General features: G+C 33.1%; 1 protein-coding gene across 1 annotated transcript in view; it reads left to right on the forward strand.

Annotated features, from left to right (window-relative positions):
- The first annotated feature begins 1128 nt into the window (after positions 1–1128).
- The window catches only part of LOC148953516 (uncharacterized), a 30994-nt gene continuing 7944 nt past the window's right edge, over positions 1129–24178 (forward strand). The window contains exons 1-4 of the mRNA XM_089087720.1: positions 1129–1300; positions 11781–11905; positions 15220–15358; positions 21781–21906. Coding sequence (XP_088943846.1) covers positions 1130–1300; positions 11781–11905; positions 15220–15358; positions 21781–21906 — 561 coding nt within the window. The 5' untranslated portion in view covers position 1129. The remainder of the gene's footprint in view (positions 1301–11780; positions 11906–15219; positions 15359–21780; positions 21907–24178) is intronic.

Consider the following 24178-nt stretch of genomic DNA (forward strand, 5'->3'; position numbering starts at 1 on the left):
CCTTGGGAAGGCATAGGGGTTTAGCGCCCAACTATTGTTAATTTCTGCTAGTTTTGAGTTAATTTCAGCTCGTTTTAATACCTCGCCTTTTACAGAAGTCAGCCATCATCTTGTTGGTTTCGAAAAAACTATTCGAGTCTTCTCTGCTCAAGTGTTTCCATTGTTTTACCAAAAGAGCGGGTAATAGGAATGTTAGTCTTTAAAGCAAAATTCCCTCTTCTGATTTTCTAATTGGCTTAATTACTGCTCTCTTTCAAATCCTGGGGAAAACACTCCAATTCCAAACTGCATTTTTACATTTGACTGTGACTTCGACTGTTTCTGCGTTAACTGCGACTCCAAGATGTACATTCAGCAGCGATTTTTCATAACACTCTCTTGCCTTGTACAACCATGTAAACGCTATCTCGTCGGGTCAGGGAGTGGAATCGAAAATTGACCTTCGGGTGTAGTTTTGAAGGTCCTTGGAGGCAAGTAAAGCTGTTAGGCTGTTCTTGAAATTTGAATTTCTGTGAAGTTTGCAAACTCTTCGCAGTCTTCTGTCAACTGGTTTGGGAGTTTTCTTAAAACTTTTTTTTTCTGAGGGTGTTTCCTTGACTGTTTTAACATATATACCATAAATTGCAGCTTTAATTTATTTTAATTAACTGTAGAACTAGGAATTTGCTAAACACGTCCTGCGCTTTTTTTGCAATCTGACTGATAAAACGGTGGATTTTAAAGATGGGTTCATTCAGTTCTGGTCCTCGAGAGAAATGAAGCCAGTTCATTTTTAGCTTTAGTGGTTGAATGTTCAAAGACTGCTTTGATTTTTCTAAGATCTTCCCTGTTCTATTCTGTTTGAATTTGTCTCTCGCAGCTTCCTTAGCTCTGATTGCTTGTGCACACTCATTGTTCCACCATGCCTTTTCTACATTCTTCTTACGATAGTCTGGTTCATGCTATTGAGCTTAGCTACCGACTTTTCGGCTGCTTACATTTATTTTGACGGTTAGGCTGTCAAATTAATTAAGACCTTAAGTTAAAAATCCATTCATTGTATCCTACTGCTTTATTTGCTACCTATTGCTACTGCGTTGCTATTTAAAGAGAAAGCATTTAATAGCAAAATATTTAAAATTGCTAAGACATGCGTTTTCGCAGTTTCTTTAATATAATTAAACAAATAGAGAAATCTTTTTGCTATTTTACAACAAATTATATAAAAACTTTTCTTGCACGACCTGCTACATTATATACAACAATATGTGTAAACGCAGTGTGCTATGGTGGAACGACTGATGCTCCTACCAAGATTGAGGTTAGTGTAGGCTAGACAAAAAGCCTATGCCTAGATAATTGTAAGCCACAGATACCAAGGGTGCTGGCAGAAAATTTTCCAGGGGGGCAAACGCCAAAATATCAGTAGTGGTTGGGTGACAGGGAATATATTTCAGGATTTTTTTTCTGTAGGAATAAGTTTAGGCCTATTTTTAATACTTTTAGGAAAAAACTCTCAAATAAAAAGAGCAATTAAATTGCTTTCAAAATGAAACAAAATATACCCCAAAAAATTAAGCAATCTTATTGAAAATATCTTTATTAGATACATCATATCAGATAACCCTACCATAGAATTTTTTTTCTGTAGGAATAAGTTTAGGCCTATTTTTAATACTTTTAGGAAAAAACTCTCAAATAAAAAGAGCAATTAAATTGCTTTCAAAATGAAACAAAATATACCCCAAAAAATTAAGCAATCTTATTGAAAATATCTTTATTAGATACATCATATCAGATAACCCTACCATAGAAGTTTCAAGATCCAATCTTCCAAATGTGGAATTTTTTTTTCAGAAGAAACATTGTCAGTTCATGTTTATTTGTTTTGTTGTTTTCCAAGGCTGATTGTATCAAACTGAAGGTTTAAGATAATTGGGCGGGAGATGATTCAAATGTAAATTTAAAGCTCTTTTTTAAGTGACCATACAGATTGGCACAAGGAAAAATCTTGTTTTCTTGCTATTTTAGGGCACAAAACTAGGTAAATATTTACCAAATCATATTATTGAGTTATGACTAAAGTGAATATACCACTTGATGCCCTTTGTTTAAGCTCTATACAAATATAATAACCATTTTTGTTGAAAAAGAATTTTAGCCCCCACCCCTATAGGCTATATATACCAATTCAGGGTATATATCTGCACATTAGGGGGGTAGGGGTAATTTTATTTCTGTTGTAACTGTGTGTGTACGTTTAAACTTCCCCCCCCCCCCCCGCCCCCTAATGTGCAAATATATACCCTGAATTGGTATATATAGGGGTGGATGCAAAAATTCATTTCCAACAAAAATGATTATTATATTTGTAAAAAGGCATTGAGTGGTATATTTGGTATAAATTTCGAATTGATCCTCCTGATAAAGAGACATGTTAAGAAAACAATTCTTACTTTAAAATATGTATAATTATCCTAGTTAACATATTATCTAAGGGGAGAACCTTTATCATCAAGTCTTTCCTCTTTTTTCTTTCTTTTTCCAACTTAAAAGAAAAAATTTACAATTTTCTTCACCCTAGAAACACAATGCATAATTTTTTTGAAATTGCCACTATAAATTGTTCAATAATTGTTTTTTATAGGTAGTATTCATCTTGGCCATTGTTAGTTAATGACATAGCATGTGTTTAAAGAAAAAGTAGTGGCAAAAATACAAAATATTGCTATAAATATACATATACATACAAAGTATATACCCCCACCCCCCTAATGGGCAAATATACAACAAAAATTGCATTCTGAACTGAAATATAACCAAATGAACTGTACCCCAACCCCTAAATATATCCAAATCAGGGTATCTATTTGCAAATCAGGGGGATGGGGGCAAAATTTATTTGTGATGTAAATGAAGGTTATATTTTGAATTAGAATGCAATTTTGGTTGTATATTTACACATAGGGGGGTGGGGGTATATACTCTGTATGTATATGTATATTTATAGCAATATTTTGTATTTTCACCAATGCTTTTTCTTTAAACACATGCTATGTCATTAACTAACAATGGCCGGGATGAATCCTATCTATAAAAAACAATTATTAAACAATTTGTAGCAGCAATTTCATAAGATTTACACATTATGGTTGTAGGGTGGAGAAAATTGTAAATTTTTTCTTTTAAGTTGGAAAAATAAGGAAAAAAGAGGAAAGACTTGATGATAAAGGTTCTCCCCTTGGACTAGGATCCATTTTAACTAGGATCATTATACATATTTAGTAAGAATTGTTTTCTTAACATGTCTTCTTATCAGGAGTACCAATTCTAAATTTTTACCATATGTTCACTTTAGTCATAACTCAATAATATGATTTGGTAAATATTTACCCAAAACTATAACTTTACCCCAAAGAGGATAAATTTGCAATGAATTTAAAATTATGAAAAGCTAATTGATTCAAAAGTATGAATAACTATAGTTTAGGCTTTCCAGTTGTAAAAAAAGTAATGCTGCACAGTGGCAGCACTGGATTCAACCACGTTGATTTGCTTTATTTGTAATGAAATTAGGGTATGTTTGGTGATGTTTTATTGTATATCAGCTATAATGAGGAAGGGATGAGTCATTGTTTAGGTGGGGGTAGGGTAAATCCCTAAGAAGTACATTTTAATGGACAAACTGCTTACTCTTCACAAGGCTTCAGATAAATGTTGAAAGAAGTAGGGGGGAGTAGGAATTAATTAAATTGTTTATCTATACAGTTAAAATATCACATTCCAATTTCTACCAGCACAGAGGTGGAAAAGGCAAGGCTGGTCATCATCAGCCCTGCCAGGAAATTTCTTTGAGGTGGCAAACACTGCAAAAAAAATAATTTTCAGTATTTTTAAATGCTGTTATTTTCTTTTTCTATTTTTAGGAAGTATTTCAATATATTTAAACAAATGTATGTAATGTATTTATCAATAAGAAAATCCTATTGCAGAGGTTGTGATGGCTTCAGTTATGTAGAAGATCAAAAGTCTAACAGAATTTCTTTCATAAAAACAATAATACTTGTTTTTATCCAACCAAAATTCTTTTGTAGTAATATTAACAAGGACGTTTTTACCAAAATTACTATTCATCACCAATTTTTCAAGTATATTCAAATTTTATCCAAAATTTAAATTGAATATTTAAACATAGGGGGGTACTAATGCATAGCCTATACAGTTATTGACTTACATATTTTAAAAGCAATGAACCAGGGATTTAAGGGGCTAGTACCTCAAATTATATCTTGGTTAGGCCTGGGTATGATTTTGGAAAACAATCAGAACTTAAATAAAAAAGAGTTTTTCAACTGAAAGCAAGGAAAAGATTTAAAGCCTATTTGAACAGATTATTTTTTATATTTTGGGGGCTGTCTCCTCCTTAGCTCCTTACTCTTTACTGTGAAGTTTTTTTTCAGAAAATTTGCAGTTCAAAAGATAAGATTTTTCAAAGCCCTAAAAATACTTTTTTATAATGAGCAAGATGTTGAGAAGGGGGCAGCCCCCTTATATACAGAGTGATCTATATTTGTTTTAAGTTTTGAACTTGCTCCTTGCTTTACTTGAAAACCCTTCTGTTTTGTTAATTACATTTCATGAAACTGTAAAGTTTTATGAATGCAGTATTTATGGTAATGCAGAAAAACCAACCAATATTTCATGATCTCTGTTTGGATTTTGATGGGTAATCAAACCATTTGTGGTAATGAACTGTAAGAACAGCTCAATAGTAACCAAAACTCTAAAACTGAATTTTGATACCACTTGATATATCAAAAGAATTGGCTTATTATGCTGATTCCAAATATATAAGCTTCATTAATTTTAATTTTACCCATCAAAAGCTGCGAGCCTGAGGAAATTTGTCTGATTTTCTAAAAAAGGGGGAAAGACCCCCTCAAAGTCATATAATTTTAATGACTACTTCAGCATAGTTGAAAGGCCCAATAACTATGTCTTTAGAGATAAAATGACCCCCTACAGCCCCTGGGGAAAGGTTTTTTTAAGTTATAAAATTTACCCGTTGTTTTATTTGTTATCGGGAACATGCATACATTTTTCGGGTGGGGAAGGGAGGAAGAATTGTCTGCTGGGAGGATTTTATATGGAGAGGAAAGTTTCCAGGGGAAATTTTGCACTTGGTGAATGGTGCTCGCACTTTATAGTCCCAAATTTCAAAAGGGGGGGGCATGGCCCCCTCTGTTGGCGCCCATGACAGATACAGGAAACATAGAGTTTTGTATTAATTTATCAGATAAGAGATGAAAATACCTGTAGGCATAATTGATTTATGATTTATTTGAAACCTGTAGGTAACAGCTAGAATAAAACCCCCAGGACCCTAAGTTAGCCAGTAGATTTATAGTGAGTCATACTATTTAGCTAAGATGAAAGGAAAAACGTAGTTTGATCCCTTTTTTTATGCTCTCTCATAGTTCAATAAATGCTTCTGGGGCTAATTGCATCTTGAACCCTTAAAGGGGCCCTAAAGGTATTTCATTTTGTAACCACACAAAGAAGTTATCAACACTAGTTAAGTTATTGAAAAGTGGTTAAAAATATATCACTAGTTTATAAATAAGTTGTTCAAGAGTAATATATTCTAAAAAATACTTATTTATAACAATTCTAACCTCATTTACTAGGCAAGACTAATATAAACCATTTTCCTACCATTTCAAGCTTGTTGAATGTCATCAACAAAATAGTGCTGAATTTTGTCATTCAAAATATTGCTGTTGACATTTCAGGGTATATTCCAATTCAGGGTATTTATTTGCACATTAGGATGGTGGGGGGGGGGATAAAGTTCATAGTACATTTGCAGTGAGCCATATAATTTAGCTAGGATGAAAGTGAAAACATCATTTGATGCATTTTTATGCTTTTTCATAATTCACATAAAATACTTTTGGGGCCAATTTAAGGGCTCAAGATGCAATTAGCCCCATAAGCAATTATTGAATTCTGAAAGAGCATAAAAAAAGGCATCAAATGATGTTTTCCTCTTTGCTTAATTATATGACCCACAAGAAATTTACTGGCTAACCTAGGCCTACTTGGCCAGTGCATAACCTTGGACAGATATCTGGACTAAAAAGTATCTTGCCTATACTTAGGCAACAGAATCCTAATATTGGAAATTATGTATATAGATAGGTAGGATTAGCTGATGGTTAAGACTAGAGTACTCAGGGTTGGCTGAGTACAATATTGGAAAACTTCTAGTTTTTCAACATTTGAATTTAGACAGAAGCTACCCTGACAGCCTAATTTCACTGCACTTGTCCTAGGTTTAATCTCTCTAAGATTGGCTCTTTTATCTGGATATATTTTTCTAACTTAAGATCCTGTGTCCAAGACCGGACACCATTGTCTAAGATTAGACTCAAACTTTAAATGTATGTCCAAGATTAGGCTCTATTGTCTGTCAGTATACTTGAAATTTTGAGCATTGTATATGGTTCAAATATTCAGGCTAATCAGATAGATTAATCAAGCTAGATTAAGGAGTTTTACAAGTGTATATAGACGGTTCAGTTTCCAAAGAAGCAAGGGTGTCAATTGGTATATTTTCCAAATGGAACAATGTATTCTTTGGAATTGGAGTCTCAAATAGTATGCTTACTATATCTCTATTTTCTATTGAGAATATCTTGCACCCCAAAACTTTTGGATTTTATGTTGGATGCTGGCTATATTGCATTTGTTGTCCTATCTCACTCTAAAAGAGTCCTTTCTAACCTGTAAAAGATGAAAGGGAGCATAATTCCTGTTACAACACTTGCAACAACACTTTGCACTTCTACAACTAAACATTCAAAGGGTAGTGTCTTCCTAGGCTTTTCAAATAATAATAACAAAAAAAATTGGGTCCAGTCTCACAGGATGATGAAGGGTAATGAAATTGCTGACAATATTGCAAAACAGGCTATTTAAAATTTCTTGGAAGGGGGATCTTACAGTAAATTAACAAAAAAACAAGTTTTTTTAACTGAAAGTAAGGAGCAACATTAAAACTTAAAATGAACAGAAATTATTCCGTGTATGAAAGGGGCTATCGCCTCCTCAACGCCTCGCTCTTTACGCTAAAGTTTTTTATTGTTTTTAAAAATAAAGTTGTGAGACAGAGTCAAACTTTACCGTAAAGAGCAAGGCGCTGAGGAGGGGACAGCCCCTTTCATATATGGATTAATTTCTGTTCGTTTTAAGTTTTAATGTCGCTCCTGACTTTCAGTTAAGAAAAACGTGTTTTTTTAGTTAATTTCTGGACGTTTTTGAATTAATGCAGCTTTGATTTTGGCTCACTGTACATGAATAATTAAAACGAAATTCGCATATTAATTTTCCTTTTTTTGGCTAATTGGCTTTCTTGAAATTTTGTTCTTACGTAACTTACGAATTAACTTACGTAACGAATTTCTATAATCGTATGTATTAATTACGCATATTAGGGAGTTCGCTTCCTACTCAATGCCTCGCTCTTTACGCTAAAGTTCGAATTTGGTTCGAATCACAAACCCCTGAATCACAAAGTCCGGTTAATTAGAATAGATAGCTCTTTTGAAAGTACTAAAAAAACTTTAGCGTAAAGAGCGAGTTGTTGAGGAGGGGAGACCCCCTCATATAAGTAATAATTTTTGTTCGTTTTAACTTTTAATGTTGCTCCTTACTTTCAGTTGAAAAAACTTGTTTTTTTATTTAATTTCTGATCTCTTTTTAAATAATGCTTGGAAATCTTGTGGCCCCTTTATAGAAATGTCCCTTCCCCTAAGGAAATATCATCCCCCGTAACCCCTACTCCGACCCCGACCCCCCAGTAGAAAAAAAATTCCTCCTGAAAACGCTTGTATACTTCCCAATAATCAATACTATATGTAAACAGTGGGCAAAGTTTATAACTTGCAGCCCTTCCCCTGGGAACTGTGGGGGATTAAGTCATCCTCAAAGACATATTAATTAGATTTTCTACTATGCTGAACAAAATGGGTATCTCAAAATTTTGATTGGGTGACTTGGGGAAAAAAGAGCGAGGGAGGGGGCCAAGTTACCCTCCAATTTTTTTGGTTACTTAAAAGGGGCATTAGAACTTTTAATTTCCGCTCGAATGAGCTCTTTCACGATATTATAGGACTAATAGATCAATACGATCACCCCTAGGAAAATAAAAAAGGAAATAAATAAAAAAAAAAAAATAATAAACACACATTCGTGATCTTTCTTCTGGCAAAAAATACAAAATTCCACATTTTTGCAGATAGGAGCTTGAAACGTCTATAGTAGGGTTCTCTGATACGCTGAATCTGATGAAGTTCTATGACTTTTAGGGGTTGTTTCCCCCCTTTTTTCGAAAATAAGGCAAATTTTCTCAGGCGCATAACTTTTGATGGGTAAGACTAAACTTAATGAAACTTATATATTTGAAATCAGAATAAAAATCTGATTCTTGTGATGTATCTATTGGTATCAAAATTCTGTTTTTTAGAGTTTTGGTGACTATTTAGCTGGGTTGCTCCTTACTTACAGTTCATTACCAGGAACTGTTTGATGAAACTTTAAAGTTAATAACATTGGCCGCTAAAATTCTTCATATGTTAAAAAAAAAAACATCAGAATTAGGTATCCTGGTCCTTCCAAAAAAGGTTTAACTTTCATCATTAGGGTTATGAGTTAACCCTTTATTAGACCCATATGCAATTTTTTGGGGAGGGGCGGTGGAGAAGGACCTTTGTGAAATGGTAAAAAAAAACAGGCATAGTTTATCAAGACAGTGAAAGAGAAAAAAAAACATTTTGGTCCCTAAAGCTACAGTGTCAGTCCTGTGACTTTTCAGACAAACTTTCTTCTATATTCTAAAGGAATTAGTAGAGCCTGATGAATAGAAATTTTTGGTATTGGCTAAAATATCCATTAAAAATTCTTAAAAATATCTTTAAAATTATTCGCCTAGCTAAACTGCTTTCTCCAAATAAATTAAAATAAAATTGTCCAGAAAATAACTTGTTTACCATAGTCACATAATAAGGTACTTATTTATTTGTTTTGGATTTATTTATTTTGAAAACATTGTTTTTCAGTTTCTCAGAGAACAATTTCTTTTTCAGACTAATTGGTTGATACTTGCAAAGAAGAAGATTGTTATATTTAGGCAGAGCATTAAATAACAAATTGAACAGAGAGTTTATTTCCTTGATATCTCTTTATCAAACTTCACCATCTTATATCCCACGTCCAAACAGTTGCTTATACATAAAATAAATAGAACTCAATAAACATGAGAATTATCAAAAAATGCTAAATTTGTCTGTTTTCACCAAAATTCAGTCCCCTTTGGCAAATAAAGTGGTGGAGGTATCTCAGAAAACTAGGGAGTGGGTTGAGGAGTGTTGCTTGAATCATGCATAGGGTTACAATTAATCAGAAAAACTATAAAAGAAGCTTGATTTTTTAAGGGGGGGAATTTATGGAAGGGGGGATTTTTATACAGCTTTTAGATAATTTATATACCAAAAATTCTTCATATATTCAAAAAAACATCAGAATCAGGTATCCTGGTCCTTCCAAAAAAGGTTTAACTTTCCTCATTAGGGTTATGAGTTAACCCTTTATTAGACCCATATGCAATTTTTTGGGGAGGGGCGGTGGAGAAGGAACTTTGTGAAAGTGGTAAAAAAAAAAAAACAGGCATAGTTTATCAAGACAGTGAAAGAGAAAAAAAAACATTTTGGTCCCTAAAGATACAGTGTCAGTCCTCTGACTTTTCAGACAAACTTTCTTCCATATTCTAAAGGAATTAGTAGAGCCTGATGAATAGAAATTTTTGGTATTGGCTAAAATATCCATTAAAAATTCTTAAAAATATCTTAAAAATTATTCGCCTAGCTAAACTGCTTTCTCCAAATAAATTAAAATAAAATTGTCCAGAAAATAACTTGTTTACCATAGTCACATAATAAGGCATTTATTTATTTGTTTTGGATTTATTTATTTTGAAAACATTGTTTTTCAGTTTTTCAGAGAACAATTTCTTTTTCAGACTAATTGGTTGATACTTGCAAAGAAGAAGATTGTTATATTTAGGCAGAGCATTAAATAACCAATTGAACAGAGAGTTTATTTCCTTGATATCTCTTTATCAAATTTCACCATCTTATATCCCACGTCCAAACAGTTGCTTATACATAAAATAATTAGAACTCAATAAACATGAGAATTATCAAAAAATGCTAAATTTGTCTGTTTTCACCAAAATTTAGTCCCCTTTGGCAGATAAAGTGGTGGAGGTATTTCAGAAAACTAGGGAGTGGGTTGAGGAGTGTTGCTTGAATCATGCATAGGGTTACAATTGATCAGAAAAACTATAAAAGAAGCTTGATTTTTTTTAAGGGGGGAATATATGGGAGGGGGGATTTTTATACAGCATTTAGATAATTTATGTACCAAAAACTCTTCATATATTCAAAAAATCTTAGAGATAATCTTAGAGAGAAATCCCTCTCTGCATGTCACAGCAATGGAACAGTTAACTTAAAAAAAAAACATTATCAGAGTTTGAAAAAGCTTATGACAAACATTCTAATTCGGGATTTAAAATATAATTAAAAACAACTTTAGAAATAAATTGCTTTGAAGGTGTAAGAGCAAGGGAAAACATTAATATTTACAAAAAGTATCAAAAATAACAGATTCAGGGGTCAATTGGGTACTCTTCCTGTTGCTTAACAGACAAACAAAAATTCATTTGTTCCTTCAAGGTAATATTTCTTTTAACCAACTGCTAAATAAAGCAAAATACACATTCTACCATTTTTAAGTCGGTATTGCCCTTGCTCACTACTTTTGTGTTCATGTGCAGTATTGCCCACCATGTGAGTCAGTTTTTTTTGTTTTTTTTTTTTGGGGGGGGGTAATTGTTCGCTAGATTTTTGTCCTCTGCCTCCCAGATTTTGTTTCTTGTGTTTCCATTAAACAATGTCTTTTTTTTTATTTTTAATGAGAAAGGTTGAAAAAACAACCTTGAATTTTGATTTTGAAAAATATATTTTGCCAGTCCCTATATTTTTGTGAATTAATACTTACCCACTTGTAATTTTGTAGTTTTATATTACCCACTTGTAATTGTACAGTTTGTAATTTTATAAAAATGTAGTTTTATGTTACATACTTTAAATGAAGACATATAATTTATTGTTCATTTTTGGACCTGTTGACTGAGCTTATCTAAGTTATGAAGACCATGCTGCCTCTCAATCATATAATAACAAAACAATTCAATATATAGGCACTTGCTCAAAACAGCAAAAAATAAACCAATATATAAATACTTTATGAAATCGTGATCATTTTGTTCTTTTTAGCAAAATGACTTTTTTTGCAATAGCCAAGTAACTAAGCAAGTTGTATGAAAAGCAATTGAAATAAAATCTTAATCCTTAAATAGAGACATGTGAAAACAGCGTCATGCAGTCTAAAGTAAGTGTATAATGTTCAATGTGGAAACAGCACTGGAATAACTGCCAAGAAAGAACGAGAGTTGAATAACTTCCTCATCAGTCTTAGCCTAACTTCCATGAAGTAATGATGCTAATTATACTTGAATTTTGGTTGTTAGGTACAATTTCATTTTAGTGAAGATGGCTTTAGTCATGTAGCTAAAATTTTTATTTGCATTGATTTACATGAAAAAGTGTCATGAAAAAGTCCCCAGTTATTGGAGTTATTTCGTCCTTGATCTTGCCTCAACCATTTTTTTTTTTCAGTGGAAGTCCGAAAATCTTCAAAGATCCCAGCTTATCAGCAGATCTGCTGTGAGTGCAGTTCACATATGTCTAGGAGCACTTATTGAAACATCAACTGCATGGTTGGCAGCTGTGAAAAGTTGTATGTATGTCTTCCTATGGTTTTACAGTTTGTATTATTGTTGTTACTTTTATCTCATTTTTTAATAAGACTTAGTTACAGTACTTAATAAAAGAAGATTGAATTAAACTTAGTTTAAGAGAATCTGCAATTTGCATTTTGAGTCAAAGCTTGAAACTAATGAAACCATTTACAATAAAATTTAAAAAAAAATAAAAGAAATGTTACAGGGTATCTATTTATTTGTTCATGAATTCTAGATCAACTGAACACATTTTCTTGTTTTCTTTCTGTCGTTAAATGCCTGTTTAGAGAAAATCAAAGAATTGTAGCAAACATCAATCTGGCTAGGTGGGTCAAAGTTGAAAATAAGCGTTTAATTAGGAATATCTATTCTGAGGCTGTGCTAGTGGTACGTATTTAACCCTTCATAGGGGGTGGTGAAATCTATCCCCAAGAAGAATTGCTTTGACCCCTCAAAGATTATAATAAAAATAAAACAAAATACAATAACAGGTAAAGTTTTTAATTAAAACAAAAATAATTAAAAATAAAATTTTATACAAATATTAATATAAATCTAAACCTTAAACTAGAAATTAACATAAAAACGATAAGAAAAACATACAAATACTGTGCAAAAGAAAACCAAAAGCAACTCACATCCAATAGAATGTAATTGCTGTTATTGAAACACATCCAATAGGACAATTAAATACAAACGTAATTCAGAAAAACATAATATTGTCCACGTCTTTGGTTTTCTTATATATTCCATCACCTGAATAACTATAATTTTGTCATTAAAACAAATCCAATGTGAAGGTCAAACACAAATACAAGTCAGGGAAACTGCTGTATTACATTATTTTATGTCAGTTTTTTTTTCTGATATAGGATCCTAACAAAAATTGTTATTTTAATGTAATTCTAACATACATCAAGGGCCCCAAGATTTATTCTGGCGCCCTTTTATCCTGTTTTTTTCTCTTTTTAGAATAAATTTGTCAATTTGGTCAGTTATTGGGACCTTTGTCACATTGGCCCCTCCAAGATTTTGCTCATTGGCGCCCTTGTCACATTGGGCCTCCCCCAAGATTTTAGATCCGCCCTTGGGTTCAAATGATAAATCAGTCTCAAATCGTTACTGTATTACAGTAGTCTGCGTACATAGATGGGGTTGATCCATATCGCAAAGACAAGAAAGTTGACTATAAATATTGTTAAGAAAAACGGCTTGTTTGTACAATGGAGCATGGGCGCCCATAAGCTGAATTCCAGGGGGGGGCTTACCTGGTCTAATAGGTACTTTAATGCTATATAATAGAAATCTCAAAACAAAAATATAAAAATAAGGCAGCATCATTCATCCAGGAGGAGGATGGCGCCCCCTCCTACTCCCCTTATCAGTGACCATGCAATGGAGAAAATACGATTTCCTTTTATTCCGAAAATAAAACTGGATGGTAGAATCCTAATGAAAAGAGAGAAAGTTTTCATTGAAAACTCATTTTATTTTCGTAAAAAAATGAAACATTAACAGTTTGATGATTCCCAAAGACAACTACACCTCCATTTATCTTTTTTTTTTTTTTTTCTCCCTGGATCATTTTAATGCCCACTACTTCCAAAGACACATAGCTGCATGTGAAGGTCTTTTAGTTTAATTTTTGAATCTAAGATTGAAGACTCGAAATTATGTATCCGCCTTGTATCCCTGGCTATCATGGGCGCCCATATGGGGGGGCAGGGGGGGCTCTTGTCCCCCCTGGCTGAATGATGCTGCCTTATTTTTCTATTTTTGTTCTGAGATTTCTATTATATAGCATTAAAAGTAGCAATTAGACGAAGTTTGCCCCCCCCCTGGAATTCAGCTTATGGGCGCCCATGCTGGCTATGGAGCCTTTCGAGGGGGAATAAGAGTATTGTATTTCCAATCTGTATTTGTTGTTGAATAAAACTTTGAACTCCGTCACAATTAATTAGCTGCGACCTTTTTACAAGACCCCCTAATTTTGTTCCTTATTTTAATTAACTTAAATAATTTTCTTCCGGATTTGTTGTTTTTGTTTTTGTTGTTTTTATAGTTTCAACATTCTGTCATATATCTAGACTTCAAATCTTTATATTTCCCTAATATTTTTTTGTAATTTGAGCCGTCCTAGCCGAGTGGTTAGCGCTCCGGACTCGAAATCCGTAGGTCAGGGGTTCGAGTCCCGGTGTCGCTGGCTATTTGGTTTGGAACGGGGGTCAATGGAGTGACCATCTTAGCTCAACAGGAGTCGACCCAGCTCTAAATGTGTACCTGGAGAAATCTGAGGGAGAAACACGGGAAGCGTTGGATGATTTACCCCCATCCACGCATTGCACTCCTGGCCGAAGGTATTGAATCAGTAGATCGGTACCTGCGCAACGCAGACCTTTGGTCAGCATGCGAAAAAGTTTTTTGTTTTTTTTTAATATTTTTTGCATAGGGCTAATTTGTCGACGCAATGTCATTGGGTTGGATAACGCTCCGCCCCTGTAGTCTCATTGGATATTGTCAATCTTTAGGAAGGTAAATCATATGATCAGGTGGCTTTTAAGGTTGGCAATAATGCTGAAGTGAGATGGTTTAATAAATTCTCAAAGTACCAAGGACAGTGAAAGTTAGAACCAATTGCTTAAATTCGTTAAGTGAAAGCTTATACAGACCATTTATATCTTAAATAATTTGGAAAAATATGGAATTCAATTTTAGTGGGAAAGACCACAGCATAAAGACCTAGGTCTGTCTATTTCAACTTCCAAAACCAAACAAGCCTATTTAGCCTATTAGACAAAAACATGCAGCCACACCAAATATTGTTTTCAGTAGTTTTCCTCTAAATTACGAATGTTCATTGAAGTTGTTGGGAATTGTTTTTGATTCCAAACTAGAATGACAGGATCATATCAAATCATTCAGGAATATTATTATCCAGAAACTGGCTCTTCTAAAACGGCCTGCTAATTCTAAATGGGGTTCATCACCTAAAACAATGATAGATTTTTATAAAGTTTATGTTTATGTAAAGTTCAGTTATGTTAACATAATGTTAAGTTCGTAGAGTGTATATTAATTTCATTTTTTTTTTTTGCTTATTGTCTGGCGAGTATTTTTAGATGCCCTGTGTGCCGTTCCTGGCTCTGAGGAGGGGGGGCGTGTCTAAGATCTATTTATCTGAAAAAAGTAAATTCTATATGTTAGAAAAACGTGTATTTTGTGTGAACACTCAGGTGTATGACTAGGGCTAGATATGTTTTAAATAATGTGCTTATTTGATCATCTTATTTAGAATAATTCTGTACCTTTTTCAGTACCTTATTTGATGCACTCATAATCCACACCAATGCTGTTTTGGAAGAACCACCTACAAACTCCTCAGAAGTGGAACGAAGTGAGGAAATATTCTTAGAGCTGAGATATCAGCTGAGTGAAGCTAAACAAGATATGAGAGTAAGATTTTTTTTTTAATATATCTACTGTAGAGAGTTCACAAGGCTGTCGAGTTTTACATGGGAACACTTTTTTGTAGGACTTGACTAAATGAAAAAACACTGCATTGCTGGAAAATCGTTTTGTTGTACAAAGTATAAAATTGTATTAAGTTATACAATTTTGTGTAAGAAATGATAAGACATTTTTTCGATCCCAATCTTTGTAGCATTCTGAAAATCTAGCTGTTCATAGAAAACCCAAAATCGACGTCAAGTTTTTGATGGGGATTTTTTTTAGGATTTGAATAAATGAAAAAGCATTGCACTACTAGAAAATCAGTCTTCATTTTGTTGTACACAGCATAAAATTTTGTTAAGATAGAGTGCATAATAAAATTAAAATGTGTGCAATAAATATGTCTGTGAAAAATTTGACCAGACAGTAAAAATATGCTTGAAGAATTCTTACCACTTTCTAGTTCATTTCTCTTACAAAATATCAGATGCGCTCTTTTTGTTTTCGTCCTCTATATTTAGTAAATCATAGTGCTTTTAAAATTTTCAAAACATAATTATAATTTAAATAATTTTTGGTCAAAACTGTGGTTTGAATGTCAGGACTAAACCTCCAAATACTGCTGTTTCAGCCTTGTTGCTGTATTAAGTTACCTCTTTTCAACCCATCCTCTTAAAGCTTCATCTGGGCTTCTCCTGGGTTTTGCCTCCCTCTTTTGGCTATTTTCTAAAACTGTTTATATTGCTGAAAATATGTTCAAGCCCCTAAGCTGCTTTTTTCTGATGCACATGTTGATTTTTATGCTGTAAATTTGGGATAAGGGCTATGAAAGAATTTTTCTACGTCACACTTGCGACTTATCTTAGGTACTCGCACATCTGACCCTTGGTGTGTCAGAATAATTTCCTGGCTGAGGGAGGGTAAAGGGAGTAGATCAAATTGGAAAAGCAGGAATGTTTTCCATTTGTTTCCAGGAGTTGAGGGTGAGAGGTTTCCTAGTGATGAAACTTGGGAGGGGGAGGAGCATGCAGGAATTTATATATGTGTATATATATTATATATAGGGCGTCTCAAAAAGATGTACTCACACTTACAATAACGAGAAATCCTTTATTTATGATTATACAGCAAAATGGAATAGCTTCGAATATAGAAGACAAATATGATTAAGGAATCATGTTCATTAATCGTTGCTAATATGCTGACTTATTTGTGTTGCAGGTGTGAGGTGTGAACCCCAGACTGGCTGGAAATCAACTTAGCTTTGAAGAGGGGAAGTTTGCCCTGAAATGTTATTGGGAGACCGAAAACGCCGTTGAAATGCAAAGACGATTCAAAACGGAATTCTCAAGATCGCCACCAACGCGCCGGAACATAGCTCGCATCAAAGAGAAATTTGAAGCAGAGGGAACCGTTCTGGACGACCGCGGACATCCACGAGCCCAGGGAAAGAAGAGAGGGTGAAGGAAACACTTTTACAACCACCACAGAAATCACTTAGACAAACTACTTGAGAAACAAACATCTCAAAAGATAGCGTCTATCGTATCATGAAGCGTCTGCACTGGAAATGCTACATTCCAACACCAATTCATGCCCTAAACGAAGACGATCCTGACCGGCGAGTTGAATTCTGTTAATGGTACCTGGCAAAATGTGCAGAAGATGCAGGGTTTCCACACAAAATTGTTTGGAGCGATGAGGCAACCTTTAAATTAAATGGCACCATTAATCGCCATAATTGCACGTACTGTGCTCCTGTAGATTCTCATGTAACACTTGAACACCATGTCAACTTGCCAGGAGTAACAGTGTGGTGTGGGATATCTGCACTGGGCATCATAGGGCCATTTTTTATTAACGGAACGGTCACTGGTTAGAGCTACCTTAACTTGCTTCAGGAGTTTGTTGGTCTACAAATTTCTGAGATGTTTGGTGATGACGGTGAAATTTACTTTCAGCAAGATGGTGCACCTCCCCACTACCATCGCGATGTACAAGCTCACCTCGCTGCAACTTTTCCAGACACATGGATTGACCGAAGGGGTGCCATTGAATATCCTGCACGTTCCCCGGACCTCGCGCCCTTGGACTTCTTTTTGTGGGGATATCTCAAAGACAAAGTTTATCGCACCAAACCAAGAACAATTGAAGCTTTGAAAAAGGAAATTGAAAGACAATGTTGCGGTATTCCTAATGACCTGTTTCGTGATGTTTGCGAATCCCTTGGTGCGCGTTATCAGCGTTGTCTGGACAATAATGGTCATCAATTCGAACATTTGCGAACATAATTCCTTAATCACATTTGTCTTCTATATTCGAAGCTATTCCATTTCACTGTATGTTAATAAATAAAGGATTTCTCGTTATTCTAAGTATGAGTACATTTTTTTAGACACCCTTATATAGTACCGGGAGACCAGCGGCTTTGCCGCAGGGCCGCGGCACTGTGCACGTGGCAGGCTTCTATATATAGATTCTCATTGGCTTCTGTATATAGATTCTCATTGTCGCTTGTCTTCTAACCGCAGACAATTCGAGACAATTTGTTGTCTTTTCATATTGCAGTCTTTTCAAGGATATTTGATTATTAAAGCAATCCCGATTTCTAACAACAATATCTACTAAACTTCAAGCTTTTGGTCTACTTTTTTATGGTTTTTGAATTGTTGCAATCCCTTGTTAAAATATAAACAAATATTTTTGCAATTACCAGGTGCCGGGCCCCAGCACTTGGCACGCGGCAGGCTCCTATATATAGATTCTCATTGTCGCTTGTCTTCTAACCGCAGACAATTTGCTTTCTTTTCCCACTGACTCTTTTCAAAGATATTTTGTTATTAAAACAAGTCCGATGTCTAACAACGATATCTACTAAACTTGGATTTTTTTTAAGTTTTTGAATTGTTGTAATCCCTTGTTAAAATATATACAAATATTTTTGCAACTATCAGTTTTTTGCTCTTTACGTAATTTAATGTCTTTTCATAGTGTATCTTTTCAAAGATATTTGATTATTAAAGCAAGTCCAATTTCTAACAACGATTTCTACCAATCTTCAAACTTTTATTTTTCTTTTTTAAGGTTTCTGAATTGAAACATGTAAATATCTGTGCAATTAACAGTTTTTTTGCTCTACGCAATTTAACGTCTTTTCATACTGCCGTCTTTTCAAAGATATTTGATTATTAAAACAAGTCCGATATCTAACAATGATTTCTACTAAGCTTCAAACTTTAGGTTTTCTATATTAAGGTTTTTGGATTGTACTAATTCCTTGTTAAAATATATGCAAATATTTTTGTAATTATCAGTGTTTTGCTCTACGCAATTTAACGTCTTTTCATACTTCAGTCTGTTCAAAGATATTTGATAATTGAAGCTAGTCCGATTTCTAACAATGATATATAATAGGTTTGAGACTATTGGTTTTCTTTTTTAAGGTTTTTGAATTGTTGTAATCCCTTATCAAAATATGAATAATTATTTGTAATAATTGCAAATTTTCGTTTTTTGGGCCTTCCTACTGACATTATATAACTGGCTTCGTTTAAAAATGTTTTCTTTTTTAAGGTTTTTGAATTGTTCTAATCCCTTGTTAAAACATAGGCAAATATTTTCCTAATTATCAGTTTTTTGCTCTACGCAAGTTAACGTCTTTTCATACTGCTGTCTTTTCAAAATATTTGATTATTGAAGCTAGTCTGCTTTCTAAAAACGATATGTACTAAGCTTCAAACTTTTAATTTTCTTTTTTAAGGTTTTGAATTGTTGTAATCCCTTTTCAAAATAGAAAATCATTATTTGTAATAATTGCAAATTTTCGTTTTTTGGGCCTTCCTACTGACATTACATAACTGGTTGCGTTCAAAAATGTTTTCTTTTTTAAGGTTTTAATTATTGCAATCCCTTGTTAAAATATATACAAATATTTTTTCAATTACCAGTTTTTTGCTCTTTATGCAATTTAATGTCTTTTCATACTGCCGTCTTTTGAAAAATATTTGATTATTGAAGCTTCCCCGACTTCTAACAACGATATGTACTAAGCTTGAAACTTTTGGTTTTCTTTTTTAAGGTTTTTGAATTGTTGTAATCCCATATCAAAATATCGAATCATCATTTGTGGTAATTACAAATTTTCGTTTTTTGGGCCTTCCTACTGACATTATATAACTGGTTGCGTTCAAATCTGCAAGGTTAATCACGTAGCGAGTGGATTTTATCTAACAAAAAAACAAACTAATTTTAAAATTTTTAGGCATTTTTCCTGTTTGAATTAAAACATTAAAATTATGGCTCAGGCACCGTAAATATTTTGCAGTTTACGTAATAACTTTAGCGATTCTCAACTGAACTTAAAATTTTTTTCTACTTTTTTTCATGTCTTAAAAAGACATTGCTTATACTTATAAGAAAGGAAATTCGGTAATGATGTTCTTCTAACAATGATATCTATTAAGCTTCAAATTTTTGGTTTTCTTTTTTAAGGTTTTTGAATTATTGTAATCCCTCGTAAATATATACAAATATTTTTGCAACTACCAGTTTTTTGCTCTTTACGCATTTTAGTGTATTTTACTGAGGCTATTCAAAGATATTTGATTATTACCGCAAGTCCAATTTCTAACAAGGATTTCTACTAAGTTTCAAAGTTTTTGTTTTCTTTTTTAAGGTTTTTGAATTGTTGTAATCTCTTGTCAAAATATAAGCAATAATTTTGCAATTACCAGTTTTTTGCTCATTAAGCAATTTAATATAAACTTCCCCATATATGAAAATCTTATTTTTTTTTTTACATAAGTGTGACAAGTGTGACAATGTCATTGCAATACTCATGTATATAAAATGACGTCACTCTCATAATTTTTTTCTTCTAAAATTAAGGCTATTAACTAATTTTCTCAAACTTGTGACCTATCTAGATCGTTTTTTTAGGCCAAAATATCCCAGGATGATAATTTTTCCGAAAGAATATGGAGCCGTTTTCGAGAAAAAAAATACATACATATATAAATAAATATACAATTATCGCTCGTTTATAAAGATAGTATTTATAATATATACATATATACATATATATATATATATATATATATATATATATATATATATATATATATATATATATATATGTATGTATGTATATATATATATGGGCGGCAGCCGCCGGGCCGCAGCACTTGGTACGTGGCAGGATTCTATATATAGATTCTCATTGTCGTTTGTCTTCTAACCACAGACAGTTTGATGTCTTTTCATATTTTAGTCTTTTCAAAGATATTTGAAAAATATCATATTGCAATCTTTTCAAAGATATATTGCAGTCTTTTCATATATATATATATATATATATATATATATATATATATATATATATATATATATATATATATATATATATATATATATATATATATATATATATATATACTCTACTTGTAAGCTAAAAATACAGAAATTAAAGTAAATCAAATTCTATAAGACTAACAAAATCTCGTTGGAGGGGGGTGGGGTTTAAACCACACACGTAGTCATAATAAATTACATACAAATAAAGAAGGGAAAAAGAAAACTACGAATTTTTGTAATTACAACTAGTAAACACAGTTCTTACCATAATAATATCGTGAAAGTGATTCCTGCAGAAGAAAAGAAAGAAAAACACTCTGAGAATAGAAATAAAAGGTTAAACATTGCTTAGTATATAGATAACCAAAGTAATGCATCTTAATGAAAACGAAAAAAATAAAAAAATGAGAGAAAATGCATTTGCGCATTGGCAATGCATATTAATTTAGTTTTAAAGTAACGAAAGGATTTAACAAACGGAAGATTGAACGAAGGGAATAGAAAAGGCTAGTTGCCAATATATTGAAATTGAACTGAGCATAGCAAGTATCTTTACCTGTATCTACATATTGTAATTAAAATCTCAGGTATCTTAGATTGCATAATGATAACAAATTCTAAAATTTTTAGTAACAAATTAAAGAATTATCAGTGAAGAACTCACTAGTCTTAATTTTTGTAATCCTAAATTCTGATTCTGGTCCGGTTCATTGTTAATTTTATCCAATCCTCAACAGTCTTAAATTAATTCAGAGCTAGCTAATTTTAAGTATTTTTAAGCGGATGTTTTCAGAAAGATAATAACTAGTTGTTTTTTTTGTACATCCACCGTATTATTAATGGCAAAAATGTTCAAAAACTAAAAAAAAAAATAATGTACTTCTTAAATGACTTTTTTGTATTTGATCATCTCATAATTCAGTGCGAAGGATGTGCTTGAGCCATTTCAATGGGCTGTAAGATTGAACTTATTGAAAATCAATGCGTTAGAATCGGTTTTTGGATCCCTTTAAGTCGATGCTGTAGTCTCTTATTTTAATTAAATTGTTTTAATTATATCAATCCTATTATAGGAGAAAGAGATTTTGTTGGAACAGTCACAGAAATTGCTGACAGCAGCTTATGAGCTAGCGTTTCTTGCTGGGGAAGACTTAGTATCAAGTGTAGCTTCAAATACTTTATATACAACTGAAGAGGAGGTTTGTTAACTTACCATTCTTTCCTCCAAGAAGATTATGCTTGTTTCTGAATGCCTTACGAAATTTTAGGCTTGTACCGAAATTTTAGCTCTTCCTAAGCTAAATCGAATACCTCGACTTTAGAATTATTTTTATAGATTTTTGCGTCAGTGTTTCTGGTCGACGCTTAAAATTCATTTTCCTACGACTGGATTTGTCGACTGCTAGCCTTACACGGCCTAACTATATGTTGCTGATTCAGAATGGTTGTATTTCTAGATGTTTTTTATTAAGTTATTCGGGATGCAAGATCCATTTTTAAATTAAATAAAAAAGGAAACTTCAAATTCAGCTGCTTTCGATTGGGTAGCAAAATGACGTTTTCGTGCAAGGTCAGTTTCGATCCCTTTTTCATATCCTTTTAAATACACCTGCTTAAGGATATCCTTTTTAGGTTAGGGTTCCTTAAAATCTCAATAGAGATTTGAGAGATATCGAATTTGGCTTCAAATACTTTATATACAACTGAAGAGGAGGTTCGTAAGCTTATCAGTCTTTTGCCCAAGATAATTGTGGCAAATCATTCTTTTGCCCAGTCATGGCTACCAGACCGGATGCAAGAGTTCTACCAGACCGGATATTATTTCCGTCCTGAGATAAATATGTTTATTTTAAAATTCAAATAACAAGTATCAAAATAATATTCAAAAAGATTCGATGGTGTTAAACCCATTCTTGCGTGGCAAAATCCACCATCATTATTTTTAAGCATCCATTTCCTATTGATTGGAATACAGATCATTGATTAATGCATCATTGACTTGAGGAAGAGATATATTTGATAGATATACATACTTGAGGAGAGATATACATAATGTGAATTTTGTACATTAGAGATATTCACATTATGGTGAATAGTAAGGCTAGCCTGAACCAGCATATAACTTACGGTTAAATAAAAAGATGTCATATAATCGCTTTGTTGATGACTGTAGCAATTTGTAGTATCCATTGTAAGTATCCATTGTAGTATCCATTGTAACTCAAAATTTTGTACTTGTTTGTTGATGCTTTACCAAAATTTGCACTTGTACAAGCTCTTCCAAAGCTAAATCGAATAGCTCCGCTCTAATATTCTTTTTACGGATCTAACACTCTTTTAAAGCTTCTGGTTCACTCTTAACTGTGTATTTTCTTATGGCTAGATTTGTTCAGTTTTGATTCAATATATGTTCCTGGCTCTGCCAAAATATGTCTTTGATTCAGAGTGGTTGCTGTTGCTGTTGTTGCTGATGTTGCTGTGGCTGGTTCTGAGTGGTTGTATGCCTTGACGATTGTGTTAAGATAAGGCTGTTTGCAAATTCCCTTCTTAAAATGAGTAAAAAAGGAAACCAACAAATTTTACCTGCTGTCGATAGGTAAGAGAATAATGTTTTTCTCCAAGCTCAGTTTCGACCCCTTTTTCATATCTCTTTTAGGTAATCCTTTCAGTTTTATCCAGCGCTAGCCTAACACTGCCAAAATATGTCCGTTGTTTATTTAGGGTTGTTTTATTTCCTGATTTCTCTAATCAAGTCAAACCTGTATCCAGGTGGGGGGGGGGGGGAGTAGGGCTTGACCACCCCCCCCCCCCGAAATGTTGGTTTGACTCATTAAAACTTAACAAAAATTAATATAAACATTTTTTGATACGTTTTTAAAGTTTTTTTGAACCCCTCCTCCCGAAAATAAAAAGAAAAAAAAATACATTCTTGAATCAAGTTATTTGCCATGCAAATTCCCATTTTAAATTGAGTAAAAAAGGAAACTTAAAAAAATCATTTGCTCTAAATTGGCAGCAGAATAAGGTTTTTATTGAAGCTCGAGCCCTTTTCATAGCCCTATCGAGCCCTTTTTCATATCCCGTTTAGGTACATTTCTTTAAGGATATCCTTTTTAGGTTTACTATTTTAGAACTGCTTAAAATCTCAATTGAGACGCACAATTTCACTAAACTTAAAACTTGTGAAAAACAGGACAAATATGAAACAGGACAGAAGTTAATTATTGAAAAACTAATGCTTTCAATGATCTGACTTTGAAATTTTGCGGAACGGTAATGGACATAGCTATGTTTCATCCTTTCGATGCTCGGGATTCATTAGACCCATCATCTCAAGTTGCTCAAGTAAATTTCCCATTTGGTCTGACCACGGAATGCTAATCCCTGCTTTGCCAGGAACTTAATTGCCAGTATTAGTAATCAGACATGTGTATTTTCTACGACCTTTCTCTGGCTCTTGCATTGATTAGT

The sequence above is a fragment of the Artemia sp. Qi Xiang Cuo genome, chromosome 4 (assembly GCF_049724085.1).
Source record: "Artemia sp. Qi Xiang Cuo chromosome 4, ASM4972408v1, whole genome shotgun sequence".
Classification (NCBI taxonomy): domain Eukaryota; kingdom Metazoa; phylum Arthropoda; class Branchiopoda; order Anostraca; family Artemiidae; genus Artemia; species Artemia sp. Qi Xiang Cuo.